This window comes from Nelumbo nucifera, chromosome 2 (genome assembly GCF_055504915.1).
Source record: "Nelumbo nucifera cultivar China Antique chromosome 2, China Antique-T2T, whole genome shotgun sequence".
NCBI lineage: Eukaryota > Viridiplantae > Streptophyta > Magnoliopsida > Proteales > Nelumbonaceae > Nelumbo > Nelumbo nucifera.
In genome coordinates, this window is record NC_142650.1 from 91,048,598 (window position 1) to 91,070,422 (window position 21,825).

The 21,825-nt window shown below is 39.2% G+C and overlaps 1 protein-coding gene across 2 annotated transcripts in view; it reads left to right on the forward strand.

Moving 5' to 3' along the window:
• The first annotated feature begins 259 nt into the window (after positions 1-259).
• The window catches only part of LOC104590047 (uncharacterized), a 32,990-nt gene continuing 11,424 nt past the window's right edge, over positions 260-21,825 (forward strand). Inside the window, exons 1-5 of one of the 2 annotated variants that reach the window (XM_019196434.2) lie at positions 293-420; positions 15,568-15,863; positions 16,038-16,255; positions 17,105-17,326; positions 17,770-17,894. In XM_019196434.2, coding sequence (XP_019051979.1) covers positions 16,086-16,255; positions 17,105-17,326; positions 17,770-17,894 — 517 coding nt within the window. In that variant the 5' untranslated portion in view covers positions 293-420; positions 15,568-15,863; positions 16,038-16,085. Of the gene's footprint in view, positions 421-15,567; positions 15,864-16,037; positions 16,256-17,104; positions 17,327-17,769; positions 17,895-21,825 lie in introns of both variants that reach the window. The other variant, XM_010248561.2, reaches the window with a different exon arrangement.

Genomic DNA, 21,825 nt, shown 5'->3' on the forward strand with positions numbered 1-21,825 from the left:
CTACCCTGCTGTCATTTGTATTAGCCCGGTTCCCGAACATTCGAGTCCGACTATGTAAACTTCTTACCCATCTGGGCCTAGGGTTTGCTTGGTTAGGGCCCAGGCCCAGCCTGCATTATGTGCGGGCTTGGTGCGGGGCTGAGCCCACAGGCAAAATAGCTGTCCGGGTCTGGAAGTTTGCGGGCCGATCCGGGCCGGGTGTTGAAAAATCATCCCTGCGGATCTGAAGGCTTTCTTAATCGGGTCCGGCCTTTCGGATCAATTAGAAAGCGGCCGTGCTTTGTCTGAAAGGAATGCCGGAAGGAAGTTTGAAAGATTAGCCGGAGAGCTCTCATGGCGGAAGAATCAAAAGCTCAGGTCTCTAACCCTCCACTGTCTCCGCCACCTAAATCATCTCAAGAAAACCCCAGGCAGTCTCAGGTACTTGAACCTTCTTATCTCTACTCGTACTGTCAAATTGGGATCTCAATTCGCTCTATCCTCCTTCCCCAACTTTCATTCATTGTGATCTGGGGTTTCTAGCTGTAACCATTCAATCTAGAGCCCTTCTGTTCTTTCTTTTTATCATGATGAATTTGGATATCTTTGGTTAGATAGGTTCATATTTTTTTGGTTCTTGGTTTTTATTTTCGATGAATTATTCTTTGTTTAATGTAAAATTGCATTTATGAATCTTTCTTCTTTTTCAGTATAAGATTTTTTCCCGTTCATTATGCACAGGATCTTTGACATATCTGGTGGCTTTTATCTGGAACTTTTGAGCTTTGAAAGTTATAGGCTATGCATCTATGGTTCTTTCTAGAACGGAACCAAATTTTGGACATTACATTTTATGCCTTGATTGAAAAATGGTGTTTTCAAGCCTCCCAGCTGGATGGGAACTATAAGGTTAGGAAGTTTTCTTGGTGTAATGATATATGGGAAATAACATATATCAGGCAGAAGTTACATTAAAGTACTTGTTCGCAGATTTAGAGGGCAAATCGTAAAATGAGATTTCCAACCAAAAGTGAAGACACAACAGTTTATAAATAACCATCAAGAGAATTATGATTTAGATTTCTATTAATCCATGGTTCCAAACTGTGCTATGTAATCAAATTTTATAATCTAGTCTCATACAGCTTTCTCATCTTTGGAAACTTAAATATTATCTTGGAGTTGGAGTTATCCTCTTCCATGTTTTTGGACTTCAATTAAATAAATTCCCAATCATGTATTCTAGAAATTTTCTTTTGTTTCATTTAGTTAGTCCAAGGACCCATTATCTGAGATTCCTTTGTTGCAGCACTTAAATGGGTCTCTTTGAAACGGCTTTTCTATGGCATAAACACACTTCCTGAAATACAAAGAACTTGTGAATAAACTATTTTGGGGCTAGCTTTTCACCCTCGAGTCATTTCATCACAAAGTTCGGTTTCATCACAACATGACTTTAAGCACTAAGCACTAGCTAGAAACAAGTAATAATAAAACCTATTTACTTTTTGTAGTTTTTGTTTTTGCCATTTCCGGAAGAAGGTGGCTAGCTTTTTTTTTTTTTTTCTGCTATTCCATGTGCTTTTATTTATGTTTTGATGGTCATATACAAAGTTCTATTCAGTGCAGCTAATTACATTACATGGATTTCCTCTAGGAATACATTGCCCAACGTTTTCTTGTCAATTTCCATGAAATTTACCATTCAGAAAAATGACTAAGATATTGCCATTCCTGGTACTTGGTTCCATCTGTCCAGGGTCTTGGGAGTGGGGACTGTATACAGACTTATAGGTGTAAAACGGGCTGGGCCACCCATGGGCCAGCAGAGCCCACGTGCTACAGTGCCATATCGTTCCAGGCGCAGCCCATACCCCTGGGCGAGAGATTGAGGCCCACAGACTGGCATGGCTCGCAGCCCATATGGGCCCATGCCAGTATGTATATATTAATGATATATAAATATATGAACATGTATTTTTTCCTTCATAGAAAAGAAAGAAAAATCATGCTGACCTACAGGCTGGCCTGGCCCTGCAGCTGTGCCCCCTACCCGCACTTTAATGCCATACCAGAAAGGTCTGCTACAATGCAGCAGCACGACAAAAATGAGTACACCTATATACAGACCTAATGCTTGTCAGCCAAAGTTTTTTTTCATTATACCAGGTCGTACAAAAATAACTAAGCTATCCTCTATAGGAAATATATTTATCAAAAAAAAATTCTCTATAGGAAATATAACTTGGCTGGCAATGAGACTTATGGTTGCTCAAGTTGGAGGAGTTCTTGCAAGGTGCAACCAGCTGGTTGGTAAGGTCTCCTGCTGGTTGTAGTGGAGACTTGGGATTGAATCCCGCCTGCACCTGGGTTGTGTAACCCTTCAGAACATATCAAAAAAAAAAAAAGGAAATTGGAGGGTTATGGAAGTTTCACAAAAGGTAGGGGTGGGTGACAGAACAAGCTTTTGGAGAGACATTTGATGCAATGACAGAAGCCTGATGGATAGATTCCCATTGGCAAATGATAGGGATACTTGAGTTTCAGACTTGTATGAGTTGCATGGTGAAGTCATCACATGGTGCCCAACTTTTTGAAGGAATCTAAACGAATGGGAAATTGAGGATCTGATTTTGTTGATCAATTTACTTAACACATCTATCCCTTGGGTAAACCAGGAAGATACAAGAATTTGGAAATGGGTAAGCTTGGGGAACTTTTCAGTGAAGTCTTTTTTCAAGAATGTAAGTACTACTCAGGTGGCAAAGTTTCCATAAAAGGAAATTTAGCTACCAACACATTTCTTGATTCCTTGAGTTGTGTGCTATGTGGATAGGAGAGGGAGACTGCAGATCATCTGTTCCTCACCTGTCCAATATCCAGTGTGGTGTACAATCACTTCTGCTATCTCCTAAATCTCAGCTGGTGCCTGCCAAAAACTGAGGGAGCACTTGAAGTCCTGGAAGATTAGTAGCCTAAACAGGAGGAGCAGAAAATTATGGTGTCTAATCCCAGCTGTTGTAACCTGGTGCGTATGAAAGGAGAATAACCTCAGAATTTTCGAAGATAGAAGCACCCCATATGAAGAGCTATTTTTAAAAAGGGGGTAGATGTTCTAAGAGGTAAAACGACCTTAGAAGTTAAGGCGACTGAGATCTCTGGCAGCAGAGAAGTGTTGGAGAAAGGTTATAATGAGTTTGATGGGGTTCAATGGCCTATTCCGGTTGTAGAGGAAGAAGGTTCAATTTAGAAGATTGGTTGAGTGTGGTGGTTCATGAGGAAAAGGGAGATGGAGTGGTTGTTGAAAGAAACAGTTTTCAGCTGAAAGAGTTAGCAGTCAACCAGAGATGGAGATTGATAGACAAATCAATGAACAGGTTGCATCTGAGAGGCTAGTTGGAGGAAGTTTTGTTGAAATTGTGGTAGGGAAGCTAGGGAGAGAATTGGGGAGAAGGAAGGTCAAAGCAGATAAGGAAAGTTTGTTGAAAGAGAATAGAGGCATCAGTGAAATCTCTTCAAACTTGAAGAGAATAAGGTGCTTGGGTTCTGGCCAGTTTGGTCCATGTGACTAAAGTATTTTCAGAATAGAGGCTCTTTGGGGCTAGTCCTTGCAATTAATATAAGAGATTGTATAAGAGGAAGAAGCAATAGGTAAAGCAAGACAAAACAAGAAATTTTGGAAGATTCACAAGTCATGGATCAAGATCTTTTGCAGACTAAGGATGCTGATCATGTAAGTGTGCAATCAGAGTTGGCAGATTTAGCTTATGGTGATGAAAGAACAAATTAGGATGGAGAAGATTCAAGAGGTAGTGGAGAGTGGTGGTGAATAGGTTTTAGATTAAACAATACCGGTTGAAAGAAAATTGGATTTGTGGGTGGAGAAGTGCAAGTCAGCATATTAATGGGTCTCTACTTTGTGGGTGGTGAAGAATTTGCTAGGAAAGCTTTTTTGGATGTTGAAAAGGGTGAGCAGAGTTGATATTTTATTAATGGGAAGAGCATGGGGAGGTGCTTGTGACAAGGTTGAAAGTATCAGAAACACCAAGTATATTGGAAAGGCAATTTTATGAGACATGTCGGGATATGCCTTGATAGTTGGATACGCATGTGTATCGGAGAAAAATTAAGATACACATGAAAACACTATAAATAATTTAATAAATCATAAAAATACATCAATAACACTAAATGTAAGGCTTGAATGAGGTATACATACATTAAATTAATATATTTTAATGGGTTTTATGAAAAATATATCATAGTCAACTATAATTTTCATTAAAAAACCCTATGCTTAACTATAATTTATAAATTATAATTCTTAAGTTTTAAGGGATGAGAAAAGCCCAACTATCCTATTCAACAATAAAACATACATTGGCACAACTTCTAAGTCAAAATATAATTCATAATTATTTCTTATTTAAATAATTACTATTTATTTTTAATTTCAAAATTTACAAAAAAATCAAAATAAATAAACATTGTACAATTTATTCAAAAAATTACTGAAGAAGAAATTTTAATTGCTCTGTGGATATGATAAATCATCTATAAATCTATTATATTTTGATTAGGTCATAAAAATATAATTAATTATTATTTATTTATTTTAATTCTGAAAATATAAAAAATAAAAAAAATAATTATTGAAGAAGGAAGTTCATTTGCTCTATAGCATAGTTTTCAAAGCGCCCAGGCGAGGCTAGGCGACAGGGGGGTGCCTTCTCGCCTAGTCACCTTGGCAATGGATTTTTTTTTTATTTTTTTTGAAAACATGGATCCTAGGGTAGTTCCCTAGGTACCATAACCATATTTCCTTAATAATTATTCATAATTTTCATAAGAAAAGTATAAAGTTCATGTTAAATTAAAGAAAATCAACATATTCATGAGAAGAAAAAGAAGAAAGAAAAGAAAATTGAAAAAATATAGGGGCTGAACCCTTATTTTTGTTATAGGAGAAGAAGAAAAAGAAAAAGTAGAAGAAAAGAAGAAGAAGAAGAAGAAGAAGATATGGAAGAAGAAAATGTGTTAATTAGACAAAATTTTAACTTCTACCTTATTGGTCTAGGTTTTGAGGTCTTTGAGGGTTCAATACAGCATTCAACAATGTTTGTGTTGATTGAACCTAACAAATAAGAAAATAATAAAAAGAAATTAGTACATAAGCACACAAAATGAATATTTTAGTTTAATAATGTCTACTTTATAATTTTAATCTCAAAAAATAAAGAATAAAAAAGTATTTTATAATAGAAAGTATAAAATTGCTTGGTGATTAGGCGAGGGTGTCTTGACGCCTAAGTGTCACCTTGACAACCATGCTCTTTGGATATGATAAATCATCTATAGGTCTACAATATATTCAATCCTTATGATTAGATCATAAAAATATAATTAACTATTATTTCTGAAAAATATAAAAAATTAAAATAATTATTGAAGAAGAAATTTCAATTACTCTATGGATATGGGGAAGAAGAGAGGAGAAGAAGGTTGAGAGAAATGGGGTGATGACACACTCTCACAGCCCTCTTTTGGAGATGTGGGGCCATTTGGTCAAGATGTCTTTAGAGGACATGGAGGTGATATATTGTTGCTTCTTTGTGCACTAAGCCAGATTGGAGATGGTGATGGTCAGAGCTGAGATTTAAACCCTTCTTGTTTAGATTGAAATGCTCCTTAAGTTTTGAGAGAACAGAGATAGAAGCAAGTTTCTGTGTGATTATAGGTTGGTTGTGGGAAGGCTTAAGGCTTGTAGAACTTCCGGACTTTGAAACATCATAGCCAGGGGCCCAGGGCTTGTAGAATTTCTAGACTTTGAGACAGCATAGCAGATGGCTGGTAATGATCACCTTCGGCCTGTGCTCTGGTTCTGTTTCTGCAAGAAAATAAAGAAAGAAAAGAAAAGAACAGAAGAAAGAAGAGAGGAAGAGAAGAAGAATGCAAAAGAAGGGAGCAGTTCTCTTAGATTCTGCCGCCCAGATCTGTTATTTATAGGTTTCTATCATAAAAGAGGTTACAAAGATATCTATACCCCTGCCGCCTAAAACACTACTTAACAGAATAAAATAGTAACTAAAGCAGGCCCCAAAAGAAGTAATAACAGGCCCATAACAAGGCCCAAATAGAACTAAAAATAAGTAAATAAAGAAATAACCAATATGGCAAGGTAGCAAGTAAATTACTATATTGCTTTTCTACAGTCCCCCTCAAGGTAGGAATAGATATAGGTCATTCCCTACTTGCATAAATCTATTTCTAATCTGTCCCTTGTAAATCTGACCTTGTAACTGCTTTGGTGAAGAGATCAACAAGCTGCATATTGGAGGCAACATAAAGAAGGTAAATTTCTTGGAAGGCAACTTTTTCTCTAATAAAGTGTCGGTCCACTTCAATATGTTTGGTTCTATCATGCTGTATGGGATTATGAGCAATATTAAACCTAGTTATCACAATACAACATTAGTGGTCTTTCATATTTAACCTCTAACTCCTCAAGTAGTGATCTTAGCCATAATAACACTTCAGTCACCTCATCAGCCATAGATCTGTACTCTGCTTCAGCACTAGAGTGAGCAACAACATTTTGTTTTTTACTCTTCCATGAAACAAGATTGCCTCTACAAAAGCACAATACCTTGAGGTAGATCTCCTATCATCCACATAGCCAACCCAATCTACATCAGTGTACACTTCTATCTTCATATGACCGTTATTCTTGAAGAGTACACCTCTGCTTGGACACCTCTTTAAGTAGGTAAGTATCATTTCAACTACAAGATGGGAAGTTTTAGGAGACTATATATATTGCCTGACAACACTAACAGCATAAGAAATATCTGACTGTGTTAGGTAGAGGTAGAGAAGCTTTCCAACTAGTCGTTGATACATAGCTTTATCTTTAAGTGACTCACCTCTTACATTTATCCTATGATTCAGCTCAATTAGTGTGTCTACTAGTTTAACTCCCAATTTTCCAATTTCTTCTAGGAGATCAAGGGCATATTTTCTCTAAGAAATGAAGATGCCATGCTTAGATCTGGTCACTTCAATTCCCAGAAAATATTGCAAATCACCTAGATCTTTCACCTCAAACTACTTACTAAGTAAAATTAATCTCATCACTATCAATTGCCCGTTAACATAATATCATCAACATATACGGCCTAGAGAGTTAAGGTTGAACCTGCTTTCTTAAGAAAAAGGGTGTGATCTAATTGAGCCTATACATAGCCAGATTTTTCCAAGGCACGTTTAAACCTGTCAAATCATGCCCTTGGAGACTGTTTCAAACCATACAAAGCCTTCTTAAGTCGGTAGACTTTCTTTCCACTAGCTTCATCATAGAAACTTGGGGGCAACTGCACATGTACTTCTTCCTGGAGATCACCTTTCAGAAAGGCATTCTTAACATTCATCTAGAACAACGACCATGAGAAGTTTGCAGCAAGTGACAACAACACTTTGATTGTGTTCATTATGGCAATTGGTGCAAAGTTTTCTACATAATCAATACCATAAGTCTATGTGTATCCCTTAGCCAACTAGTCGGGCTTTGTATCTTTCAATTGAGCCATTTGCATTGCACTTCACTACAAATATCCATTTGCATCCAACCAGTTTCTTCCCTCTTTGCTGATCTACTAGCTCCCAAGTATCATTTTTGATAAGTGCATCCATCTCTACCTTACATTGCTTTCTTCTATTCAAGTACTATTAGGGCTTCCTGCACTGTTCTAGGCATGGATACATCAGAAATGGACACCAAAAAGAACTTATATGATGGTGAGAGGTGGTCATAAGAAAGAAACTGAGAGATGCAATGGGCAGTAGACGAGGTGCAACGATGTTTCCCTTTGCGTATTGCAATAGGAAGGTCAAGATCATCTATAGGTGGCTGAGGTCAATGGTGGTGGTAGGCATATCTTCTGCAATAGTTGTGGGTACAAAGGATGTAATACCTGAATCTGGTGCCGCAAAGGTGACTAGAAGTGGCTTGGATTGCTCATCATTGGAACCAATTTGCTTCCACCATCGTCTGTGAAACACCCTCAACTCCTTGCACTTCTGATAGCCCCCCTCACTACACTCCCCTTCAGTGATAGGAATAGGCAATGGGACTTCTTGAGCAAAAACACCTTGCTCACCACTCTCCCCCTGAAAATAAATCCTAGAGTAATAAAGGACATCCTCAAAGAAAGTAACATCCATAGATACAAACGAGTCCCAAAGACAGGACCATAACATCAATACCCCTTTTGATTTTGTGCATACCCAAGAAAAATACACTTGGCTACCTTAGGATCAAATTTGGAACAATGAGGTCCAAGGATTTGAACAAAACAAGTGCACCCAAAAGTTTTAAGGGGAATAGTAAATTGGTCCTTATCAGGGTACAATAGGTTAAAAGGAGCTTTCATGTCTAAAACCCGTGAAGGAACTCTGTTAATAAGATAAATAACAATGTGGATGTCACCCCCCCCCCCCCAAACCAAATAGGAACATTAGAATTCAGCATGATGCTCCTAGTAACTTCAAGAATGTGTCTATTATTTCTCTTAGCTGGGGTGTGTGAGGACAAGTACTTTGATGAATAATCCCATACTCAAGGAGATATGAGGCCAAGGGTTTTGCAAAATACTCATTGGCATTATCAAATCTAGGATTTTTTTATTCTTATTCCAAATTGAGTCAAAACCATCTGGTGGAATGCATGGGTCAAAGTAGGTACCTCATCTCGAGAACGCATAAGATAAACCCAAGAAAAACGAGAGTAATCATCCACAAATAGAAGGAAAAATCTGTAACCCCCAAAGGTTCAAAATATCGATATGATTGTAGGGCATATTGGCCTGTACTGGTACTGTTTTTTATGTTTTTTTTTTTTAAACTGGTTCAGAGGGGCCGGTTTCAAGCTGGTCTATCCCTTGAACCACTTGCCGACCCGAAACACTCCCTGTAGGGGCGTATCGGGAAGGCTCTGATACTATCCGTATCGACCGATACGGGCTAATACATGACAAAATTTTGATCCTTCCCCCCCCCCCCCCCATTGCAGTAATGTGATATGGCCCCCAAACATTGGTATGCACAATTTCAAAAGGAACAATGATTCTTTTATTATTCAAGAAATAGGTTGATTTACAATGCTTTGCAAGTTCATAGCTCTCACACCTCAAACTAGACACTTGGATTGACTCAAACAAAGTAGGAAAAAGATTCTTCAAAGACCTAAAAGACAAATGACCCAACCGATTATGCCAAAGCATAACCTAACTCATAGATTGAGAATTGAGACACAAAAGACTTTCCAACCTCTTTCCTCCTCCCAGGTGGATGCTCAAGCAAATAAATTCCATTCGTTTCATGGCCAGTCTCAATTACCTTCCTTGTCGCCAGGTCCTAGAAGACACAATGATTAGGGTATAAAGTTACTGAAAATTTTGGTTTTTAATAATGCTACTCACTAAAATCATATTAGTGTCGAGTTTGGGGACATGAAGGACAGAGGACAAGGAGATGGAATTAGACACTCTGATATCTCCCTTGCCAGAAATATATACAAGAGAGCCATCAACAATAGTATTGATGAGAAAAAAGAGAGCCATCAACAATAGAAACCTTGTCTCTACCAAAAGATAATGAGTAGAAAGTAAACATAGAAGATAAACTAGTTATATGGTCAGAACCATCTAAATCAACAATCCAAAAAGGACTAGAGTTACCAAGGGCTGAAGCATGATATACAGTAGCTCTTGTACCTGAGTGAGCAAAAGCTGAAGTGGGAGTAGTGATAAAACTCAAACTAGATGTTCGTATAAGTTCAGATCAGAAGAAAGAGAAGGAAAAAAAAGAGAGAAGGAGAAGAAGGAGAAAAGGTCACATCCGAACTAGAGAGAAAAATTCAAATCCCTCTAGTTGGCCCTTCTTTTATTTATACTCTTCTAAGGTATACAAGAATTACCATTGTGCCCTCACTTTTGTGAGAGCCAGATAGAAAACAATTCACTCTTTTCTTTCATAAGGTAAAGCCATGTCATCCTTGAATAATCATCAACAAAAATTACAAAGTACTTGTAACCATTATAAGACACTACTCTGTTTGGACCCCAGATGTCCGAATGGATTAAAGAAAAATGACTCGATGTACGACTATCAACTCCAGGACTAAAGGAGACATGATGATGTTTCCCAAACTGACACGACTCACAATTTAAATTAGAAAGACGACTCAACGACGGAACAAGTAACTGAAGAGCTCTAAGAGACGGATGACCAAGTCTGCAGTGCCATTGATGAGGGGAGAGAGATGACTGAAGAGCTGTTGTCAAATCACCTCCATCAAGATAATACAGTCCACTAGCTTCATGCCCTCCACCAATCTTCATCCCCGTCTTGAGATTCTAAAACACACAAGTGGAAGGGTAAAAAGTTATTGAGCAATTAAGAGACTTAGTCAATTTACTAATAGACATCGGGTTAAAGGGAAACTTGGGAACATATAAAACTGAGGAGAGGGATAATGAGTCTGTGTCAACATTACCAACACCACATATGGCTGATGTAGAGCCATTGGCAAGAGTAACAGATTGGGAAGTGGAGGACGGAGAAATGGATGAAAACACACCTGGAGTTCCAGTCATATGATCGGAAGCTCCAGAATCTATAATCCAACGGGAAGGTGTGGATGCCAGACAAGTCGTGAAACACTCAAACACTCACCATCTCCTTTCTTGAAGTATCTGTAGATGTAGTGGGGATTTGATCAGTAACTTGAGATCCTTGTCTTGAGATACCACCATTTACTGCTGCATGATTTGCCCAGGTTGAAGGTGGGCCATGTAGATCATAGCAAAAGTTTATAGTATTCCCTCCATACCACAATGAGTACATCTTCTCTGAGTATTACCACGTCCCCTACCACGAGCTCCCCCTGAGTCTCGTCCTCCAACACGACCACCACCACAATTATACATGCCACCACCACCACGACCATACATGGGTCCACCACCACTACCACAACCATGCTGGCCTCCTCTACCACCACGACCTCCCCCTCTCGTAATTGCAAATGCAGACCTATCTGACATAGTGGAAGTCTCTGTGGGTCCAATTGAAATCCTCCGAAGACGAGCAAACACTTCCTCAAGAGAGGGAAGAGCAGATCCACCCAGTATTTTTGCCCTTACGGGTTCATACTTGGACTTCAATCCTACTAAAAATTTGGTCACATCCAATTGCTCTCTTTGTTGTTGCTGAATTTTGACATCAGGTGTAAGAGGATGATAAATCGTAAATTTCTCATACTGGCATGATAGTCCTCAAGACTCTGATTCCCTTGTTGCAGATTGAAGTACTCTTGGTACAGTTGGTAAACCCTAGTAGTGTTATCTTGTCCAGAATATAGTTTCCTTGCATGATCCCAGACTTCCTTGGCTGTATCTAAAAACATGAAGTTCACACTAATTTTGGACTCCATGATGTTCCATAGCCAAGTCATAATTTTAGCATCCTCCTGCTCCCATTCATCATATAGTAGGCCTTGCACTTTGCTTTGATACCAAGATGGTTGGTATTGACCACCTTCGGCCTGTGCTCTGGTTCAGTTTCTGCAAGAAAATAACAGAAGAAAAGAAGAGAGGAAGAGAAGAAGAGAAGAGAAGAGAAAAAGAATGAAAAAGAAGGGAGCAATTCTCTTAGATTCTTCCGCCCAGATTTGTTATTTATAGGTTTCTATCATAAAAGAGACTACAAAGACATCTATACCCCTGCTGCCCAAAACACTACTTAACAGAATAAAATAGTAACTAAAGCAGGCACAGAAAAAAAGTAATAACAGGCCCATAACAAGGCCCAAACAGAACTAAAAATAAGTAAATAAAGAAATAACCAATATGACAGGGTAGCAACAAGTAAATTACTATACTGTTTCTCTACAATAGCCAAGAGAGAACTGTGGTATTTGATTATCATGAGAGGTGTTTGTTAGATCAACTAAAGGAACCATTATCGACTTAAGTTTCTCAATAGAAGTTTGGTTGGACAATTTGTTAATTCCAAACTAGATGTAGAAGATGCATGCACTTGGGCAATGGCTGAATGGAAGCCGAGCAATTCCCTTCAAGGTGAGGAGACTCAATGCGGGTTTTTTTTTTTTTCTTTTAGTTTTGAAGTTGAAGCTCTTGATATTCTCAATCGTGAACAAGATCAGTTACGCTATACAGAATTAAGGTTGGGGAGATGGAATCCTCTTGTTGGGGCTTTGGGAAACATGGGGCCTTCAAGTTTCATTTGGATAAATGTTTTTGGTATTCCTCTACACGCCTGGAGCTTTCAAACGTTCAAGGCGGTTGGAAATGCTTGTGGTAGTTTTAGGTTTGTTGATTCAAGAACCAGTGCATGGAAGAATCTTATTACTGCACGTATTCTTATTGAGGTGGAGGAAATCCATCTTGTTCTAGCTTCATTGTTGCTACATTTCGGTGGAGAATTGTATGATTTAGGAGTGGTGGTGGGTCTTACCCTGGTGGCTGGATAGACAATATGGATTCGTGGATGGAGTGGATGCTTCTTCTTTAACTGGTTTGAAGTTGTGGGAGTCGAATGGACTCCTAGTAGGGGATGTGCCAGAGGTTGAAGGAGAGGGCATTTCTGGTATAAAATTAGCTAATGATGATAGTGGGGTTGTTGGGATGGGGCTGATTGATTTTCAAGATATTGGGAAGGAGGAGAGGGGTGACTTGGGGGAAGATCGAAAGAGGACATGATAAGTGGGGTCCACTCGGAGTCAGCTAGAGAAATGATTAAGGGTGGCCTGCGTGTCTCGGTAGTTATTGTTGCTGGAGGAGGGCCAGAGATTGAAGGACACGTGGCGGATCAAAAGAAAAAGGGGTTGTGGCTTGATAAGGGGGATTGAAAGATATAAATGGTTTTATGAGGAGCGGGTTGATGGTTTAACTGGGGACCACTTTCGAAAGCCCAAATTATTGAATGTGAGAAGCTGCTTGGTGTGTTGGGTTTAAATTTTAATAGATGGAGTTTAGTTTCTTTTAAATGTTCAAAGGTACTAAGTGGAGGAGACCGGGCAAAATCTCCTCAAATAAAGATTGAAGGGGAAAGAGGAGGAGGACTCAAGAGGGGTTGTTACGGCCGTAACAACATTTCCTCTTTCAGCCGTAACAACCCCATCATCACTCTCTGAAATGCCTCCTGAATCAGCCGTAACAACCCCTCTTGAGTCCTCCTCCTCTTTCAGCCCGATCTCCTCAAATAAATGTTGGCTTCGATGTGGCTTGTTGCACATTTCCCCAAGCTGAGAAAAACAATGCTGATCAATGGCTTTGTGAGGAAGTGTTGGTTGGAAGGTTTAAGGTTAGGTGTGGATTTGGGTAGGAGGGAAGAGGCTGAGAAACATTTGGGTGTAGTATAGCTTTCCTGCATACACTTCTCATAATAAGAATCATCCTCCTTGGGTTTGTCTTACCACCAGAAATATAACCCCATTTTCCTCTACTACAAACAAGTATCCTCATTGACTGTGACCAAGCTAAATAGTTAGTTCCATCAAGTTTTACTATTCTCACGGCCAATAGAGGATGTGCAAATGTTCCTGAACCCAGTCCGGGTTCTGTGTTTTGCTTAATCTCAACTTCAAAGTGTTCCATTAATGCAATACCTTAGGGAACAATGTTCAAAAGACAAATGGAGATAATTGAAAAAGAGCACACCCAAAACTGACCTGAACAAGATCCAAATCTAGGGTTGCGCATAGCCCTGCAACCTGGGAGAAATAGATAAATGGCAACCACTCCTTATAGGGACTACAAAACCCTGTTCAGATTGGGTCAATCTCAAAGATGGTCCAAAATCTTCCTTTCAAGCCCTAAGTGCCAGCTTGAAGTAATCTCCAGGACCCCTATTCTGTTTTCTCCAGTTGGCTAGGGCTTTTGAGACAAACTCCATGAACCAGTCTTGGGCTCCAATCTGAATGTGTATTGTCTCCAAAAATCCTCTACCAACTAGGCCACATGAATCAACAATCAATCACTAATTCAATTATCCATACACATTGTCTATGGGATTAAAGAAAAGGAAAAATTGTCCTACTATAATACCAAGAAGAAAACTAAACCAGCAATATGTATTCAGTTTAATCAAGAAAACGTATTAATAAGAGAATAGAGGAAGATCAGAGCAAGAAGAAGAAGAGAAGATGGAAGAAAAAGGAGAAGAAAAAGAGAGAATTGTAACTCTCTCCAGTCTCAATTCGATCTTTTTATTAGATCTTTGAAAAAATAATATGAAATTAAATAGATGTCCTTAATAGGCAGCTGCACTAAAGTAAGAACTAATAGGTCCATATGAGTGAGGCCCATTAACACAAAACATAGTAAAATAAAAAGAAATAAACTAAGGCCCATTTCGACCCTACATCTCTACAGTATTCATGAGTGAAATTGTGAATCATATCATAAATCATAAGATTTTGACAACTATCTTAATACTTTTCTAAAATATAATATTTTATGTCATAACTGCATATTTGTTCACATACATATTAGGGTTTTAGTTATACTAGTGGACAATTAAGTATAATTTCTAATCTAATCTTTACATAGGGAAGCCCAGTGCACGAGACTCCCGCCAATGTGGGGTCTGAGGAGGGACAGATGTACGCAGCCTTACCCTGCACATATAGAGAGGCTGTTTCCAAGATTTGAACGCTGGTCACCCAGGTCGCAATGGAGCAACCAAACAGTTGCGCCAAGGCCCACCCTCATGTAATCTTTACATGTTCTTAGAAATAAAATATCTAGAAAACAGTCAGGTTTATATCTGGATCTGATCCAGATAGATGTATTTGCAAGTTAAAGGGTTGGATTTGGTTTTGGTTATTATTAAAGTGGACTGAATATGGATCCTTCTTGCTGGGTCCAGCCAGATCTGAGTCTGGATTTGCTAAGGCCTAATGATTTTCATCTGAACTTGGATTTATCTGCATCCACTACAGATCCGACCCATTACATACCCTAGTTTATAGCTAACCTTCCAATTCTTCTTTTCTGCTTTGGCTGGACCCTTGGACCGGGGAGAGCTCCCTCAAAGAGATGTTTCCAACTCTGTTTAATCTGGCAGTTGACAAAGAGGTGTTGGTAGCTGATTCTTATGTGCAGAGGGGAGACAACATTTGCTGGACCCCCTCTTTTAGAAGGGACTTTAATGATTGGGAGATTCAGCAAGTAGGAAATCTCCTAGCTCTGCTCCAAGAGCAGACTCTGAATCTGCAAAGTCAGGATTCAAGAGTGTGGAAGTGGAACAAATCAGGAGAGTTCTCAGTTAAATCCTTCTACAGTTTGTTAGTCAAAGGAAATCAAGTTCCTTTTCCTAGCCGGGCCATTTGGGGAGCAGTGGCACCCTCTAAAATCAAATTTTTTGTTTGGGTGGCAGCTTTAGAGAAATGCCTCACAAAACAGATTCTGCTGAAGAAAGGTTTTATGTGCAATGACTTGAGATGCAACCTGTGCAGTGTGGAGATGGAATCAGTTAATCATTTGTTTCTACATTTTAAGTTTGTAACAGTGATTTGGAACTATTTTCTAAAGAACTTAAAGGTAAGCTGGAGTATGCCAGCCTCAGTTAGAACATGCTTGGAGGCTTGGAACATATCTGGAATGACATAGAAGGGGAAATTATGCTGGTCTTCGATTCCTTTGGCTATTTTGTGGGCAATTTGGGCTGTAAGGAACAGCAGGACTTTTGATCAGAAAGCCTCCTCAGAAGCTGAGATCATTAACAGGGCTATAGAGCTTCTTAGGAGCTGGTTGTCTATACACACAGGTTTTAAAGAGGATACATCTGATTGTACTTTTTTGAGGGTGAGGTCCTTTTGTTGCAGTTTTTGTACAGTTTCTCGTTGTACTTTACTTCTTCTCAAAAAAAAAAAAAAAAAACTTCTTTTCTGCTTTGAAAAAATTCACTTTCTGGCTCTTAATGTTTCCACGTGTGATTATTCTATGATTGGTGAGCATTCCCTTTTTCTTGTTCCTCAGGTACCCACATTCCCTGGTTTCTCTGCTTCTCCTAATGGTGCAATTCAGATGTATCCAATCATGTACCCTGCACTTGTTCCTGGCTTAATCCTTGTGCAGAATCAGGAACGCACTAACCATGGTGCTGGCATATATGCTGTTCCTGTTCTCCCATCCGTGGGGCCAATGTCTGGACTACCTTCCAACACTCTTATTCCCCTTACGTACAATCTACCAACGTAAGTATTTTGTTGGAACCTCTAATAAAAAGTAGAAAGTTGATATCTATAAATGGATTATATCCACTAGTTAATAAATAATTAAAAATATAGTTGTCTGTGATTTAAATGATTTAATGAGTTCCACTCCCTTTGGCTTCTGGAGAGAACATCCCGTTCAGGATGGACTCCTCTGTCAACTCATTGGTAGATGTCTTTTCACAGGAGCTGATGAGGGCTATGTTACATTTGGGTGCTGATGTCCTTGGACATGTTTTGCTTTTTTTTTTTTTTTATCCCTAGCTTTTCTGCATTTCTTAGCTATAGCATTGCATATCCCCCATCTGTGGTCACAAGGTTGTGGCTTTCTGGTTTTTATTGGGGGTTGTTTCATACTAGATGCTGTGGTTATGCTTATGATCCATATCTTATCATTGATGAATTCTGTGTTTCTATTAGGAAAAAGAAGAAAGAAAAGAATCATTTAGCTGTGTTTCCTTTCTCTATCAGTAATAAGTTAACATGCACAAGACTTCCGCCATTGTGGGGTCTGGGGAGGGATAGATGCACACAGCCTTATCCCTACACATACAGAGAGACTGGTTCCAATATATTTTTCCTATCTATTTCCAGTAAATTATTCAGGATTTAGTTGAAATGGTATCTGTTAATCAATGATCAAAAAAACAAAATGGTATCTGTTAATCCATACTGTGGTACTATGTCTAAATGATGCTATATTGTGTATTATATCCATGAGTTATGCAATGATACTCCTTTGGTTTACCAGAGGTATGCATTGAATTTATCAAACTTTATTTGATTATAAAGAATCTGTGAATTTCCTTCATCTTGCATGTGTGCCAATAGAAGGACAGCTACACCTGAGGGTGGAGCTGTAAACGAGGAGCAAGGACAAGAGGGACTGCAACAACATGCCCCACAAAGACAGGTTGAGAGGAGATTTCAGTTTGCTTTTCAGATTGACTTGTTGCTCATACTGAAGCTGGCAGCTGTGATTTTCGTGTTCAACCAAGATGGATCAAGACAAAGACTCATTCTTCTTGTCTTTTTTGCTTTGCTGGTGTATCTGTAAGCGGCTGAGTATATAATCTTTTCCTTTTCATCTCTTGAAACATATATCCATCCGATTGCTGTATTGGCCTCCAATTATCTGCATATACTTTGTCAGCAACCCCCCCCCTTGCACTTTCTTTTAGGGTGGGTTGTTTTCTTAGTAATCAAATTGGATCTTAATATATCTGATTCCAAATAAATTACATATTTAAGACATCTGGTTTTAATCTCCTTGTATTTGGACTAGACATGTGTATCATAGTACTGTCTTAGGTGGGGATTTTCTCCCACAATGCTGGTGAGTCTAGATCATTTGTCTGATAGAGGACCCGCCAGATTGGTCATATAGATGTTCTTTTGAACACTACATAACTTGTTCTTGATCCATTGCCTAATAAAAAATAATCATTTTTTTCCTAAAAAGATCATTAATATTTTTTATATTGTTTGTTTTGAAGATACCAGACTGGGGCCCTTATGCCACTTATGCGGAGGCCAGTAGCACCTCCACAACCACGACCTGTTAGAGATGAGAATGGCCCTGCTCCTGTTAGAGAACAGGATGAGAATGTTGCTTTGGCAGGTACTTGTTCTTTTGTTGCTATGTCTACATGCTTCTGTGCATACCTAGATAATCATGGATTTCCATACATTAATACATTACTTGAATAAAAGAAACAGAAAAGAATGTATTTTCTGATGTAATTTAGAGAGAAGAAGAGAGATTAACCTAGAATCGAAGAAAAGAATAAAAGAGAGAGAAAGGGTGTGGTTAGTTAATTCTGGATGCCCCACTAATTCTTATTTATACTTATGTCTTTACAAAGAAATAGAATTACTCTAATACCCCCACTAACTTCATACAAAAACAAAAGAAAAATAAATATGGCCCAACTGGCCCAACTACCATAACTGTAACATAAAGAAACAAACAGAAAAATAAAGTGTGGGATTGGGACCACAACACTAATAATCTACCAACTATCTCTACACTCACTCAAGTTGGGAGTAGATATTCATCATTCCCAACTTGCGTAAATCTGTCTCCAACTTGACTTTTGTGACTGCTTTAGTGAAGAGATAAGCTAACCACATATCTAAGGCAATATAGGGAAGACACACTTCTTGAGATGCAACTTGCTCTCGGATAAAATGTCTGTCCACCTCGATATGTTTAGTCCTGTCATGCTGTATTGAATTGTGGGCAATGTTAATTGCAACTTGATTATCACAATACAACATCAGAGGTTTCTCGTAGTCAACCCCTAGCTCATCAAGTAAAGATCTCAACCATAACACTTCTGCAACACCATTGGCCATGGACTTGTATTTAGCTTCAGCATTGGAGCGAACAACATTTTGTTTCTTGCTTCTCCAAGAAACAAGGTTTCCCCCTACAAGTGCATAATATCCAGAGGTAAATCTCCTGTCATCAATACATCCAGTCAGTCAGCATCTATATGTACCTCTATCTTCATGTGACCACTATTCATGAAGAGTATGCCTCTCTCTGGGCGTCTCTTCAAGTAAGAAAGTATCCTTTCCACCGCAAGAAGGTGGGTGGTCCTAAAACAGCATATGAAATATATAGTCGTGTTAGGCAAAGATGAAGAAGTTTCCCAACCAACCTTTGATACATAGCCCTGTCCTCAAGAGGTTCTCCACCTTTTGCACTTATTTTATGGTTCAACTCAATGGGTGTGTCAGCAGGCTTTACTCCTAACTTTCTAGTTTCTTCCAATAAGTCAAGAGCATACTTTCTTTGAGAGATAAAAATGCCTTGCTTAGATCAAGCTACCTCAATTCCTAGGAAATAACACAATTCCCCCAAGTCCTTCACTTCAAATTCCTTGTGAAGATGTTGCTTAAGAGAGTCAATCTCACTAATATCACTTCCTGTCACTACAATGTCATCCACATAGACAGCAAGTAAGGTCAAGGTGGAGTCTGTCTTCTTAAAGAAGAGAGTGTGATCTGATTGAGCCTGCATATAACCAAACCTTTCCAAGGCCAATCTAAACCTATCAAACCAGGTTCTTGGAGATTGCTTCAACCCATATAAAGCCTTCTTCAGCCAGCATACCTTCTTTCCTGCTTCTGTACTATAAAAACCAGGGGATAATTCCATGTAGACCTCCTCTTGCAAGTCTCCATTGAAAAATGCATTCTTGACATCCATCTGAAACAGTGGCCATGAGAAATTTGCAGCAATAGATAGTAGGACTCTTATAGTGTTGGCAACTAGTGCAAAGGTTTCCATATAGTCTATGCCATAAGTTTGTGTGAATCCCTTTGCAACCAATCTGGCCTTATATCTCTCTACAGAACCATCAACATTATATTTCACTGTAAACACCCATCTGCACCCAACAGGTTTCTTCCTCTCAAATTGGTCAACTAGTTCCCATGTATTGTTCTTAACAAGAGCATCCATCTCTACTTTCATTGCTTCCTTCCACTCAGGTATCAATAGAGCTTCTTGCACTATTCTAGAAATAGGAATAGCAGCAATAGATGCCAGGAAAGATCTATAGGATTTTGAGAGACAATCATAAGAAAGAAACTGGGAGACACAATAAGCAATGGATGAAGTACAACGATGCTTCCATTTACGAATTGCAATTGGGAGATCAAGGTCATCTAAAGGTGAAGGCTGAGGCTCAACAGTGCTAAGCAATGTATCTGCAAAAGTGGGCTCAATAGTGGGAGTAGTGCCTGGATCTAGAGTTGTAGAAGATGTTGGGATCGGCCTGGACTACTGAGGACGGGAATCAACCTGCCTCCACCATTGCCTGTGATACACTCTCAATTCCCTGCACTTCTGACAACCCTCTTCACGACACTCCCCCTCAGTGACTGGAATAGGTAATGGAACTTTTGGGGCTGAAATCCCTTCCTCACTACTCTCCCCCTGAGAAGAAACCCTATGATAGTAGGGCATATCCTCTCCTTGACTTGAAAGAAGAAAGGGGAGAATTTGGAGAGGCATAAAAGGAACAAAGAAGGGGTTTGAGAAGACAGCTAGAGGATTGCCTACATGAGGAGGAAATAAGTTGGAGGCAAAAATCTCGATGCAAATGGCTGCAAGAGGGATATAGAAATACCAAGTTTTTTCATTGTGGAAAATGGAAGGAGGAACTTCATATCCAGACTGGAAGTGGATGGTTGCTCTGACACAACAGGATGAGATAGCAGGGGCCCTTGTAGAACACTTTAAGTCCATCTTAAGAAGGCCTTTAAGTAGGGGGGTGTGGTTAAAAGGACTGGATTGGCCAGATGTAGGGGTAGACAATAAGCAAAGGTTGGAAAGAAGGTTTGAGTTGGAAGAGATTAAGGAGGCTGTGTTTTCTATGGACAGAACAAAAGCTCTAGGCCTAGATGGTTTTATGATGGCTTTTACCAAGACTATTGGGATATTTTTGAAGGTGACCTTTTGTTAGTGTTTGAAGAATTTCACAAGAGAGGAATTGTTAACCCTGGAATGAATTCCACCTTCTTAGCTTTGGTCCCAAAAAAGAAAGATGCATCCCATCCAAAGGATTTTAGGCCAATTTGGTTAATAGCTTGTATAAGATATTAGCAAAGGTGTTGTCTTTGAGATTGAAGGAAGTACTACCAGTAATCATTGCACCAAATCAAGGAGCTTTTGTGAGTGGAAGACAAATTACTAATCAGATTCTAATTGCCAATGAGTGGAGAACTTCAGGAAGGATAGAAAGAAGGGAGTGGTATGTAAGATGGACTTGGAAAAGGCTTATGACTTGGTGGGTTGGTCTTTTTTGAAGAAAGTTATGACCAAATTTGGGTTTGGGAAGGATGGTGCAAATGGATTATGGGGTGTATTTGGAATTGTCATTATTCTGTGCCAGTGAATGGGACAGTGGTAGACTCTTTCCAGCCATTAGGGGCATAAGACAAGGGGACCCTCTCTCTCCCTTCTTGTTCACACAGGTTGTTGATGTTCTAGAGAGATTGATCCATAGAGCAGATTCTAGGGCCCTCTTAAGAGGTTGGAGAGTTGGAAAGGAGGAAACCCCCCTTACCCACTTACAGTTTGCAGATGACACGATTTTGTTCTGTGAAGGAGGAAATCTGAGGTGCATCAGGAACATGAAATTGGTGATACAATTCTTTGAACAAATGTCCAACCTAAAGGAGAATTTTGAGAAAAGTTGTGTAGTGGGTGTGAATATGGAGGGAGAGATCAACGAGAGTGCAGAATTGTTGGGATGTGAAGTGTCAGGATGGACATTGAATTAATTAGGGTTGCCATTGGGTGATAACCCAAAGAAAGAGAGTTTCTAGAATCTGGTGGTGGAAATATTTGAAAAGAGACTTGTCTCTTGGAAAAAGAATTACCTTTCCCTTGGAGGGAGGATCACACTGATTAGGGATACTCTAGCCAACTTACCCATTTATTTCCTATTAGTGTCCAAAATCCCAGCGAAGGTATCTAACAGATTGGAGAAGATGATGAGAGACTTTCTTTAGGAGCCAGGAGAGGAGAAGAGGGA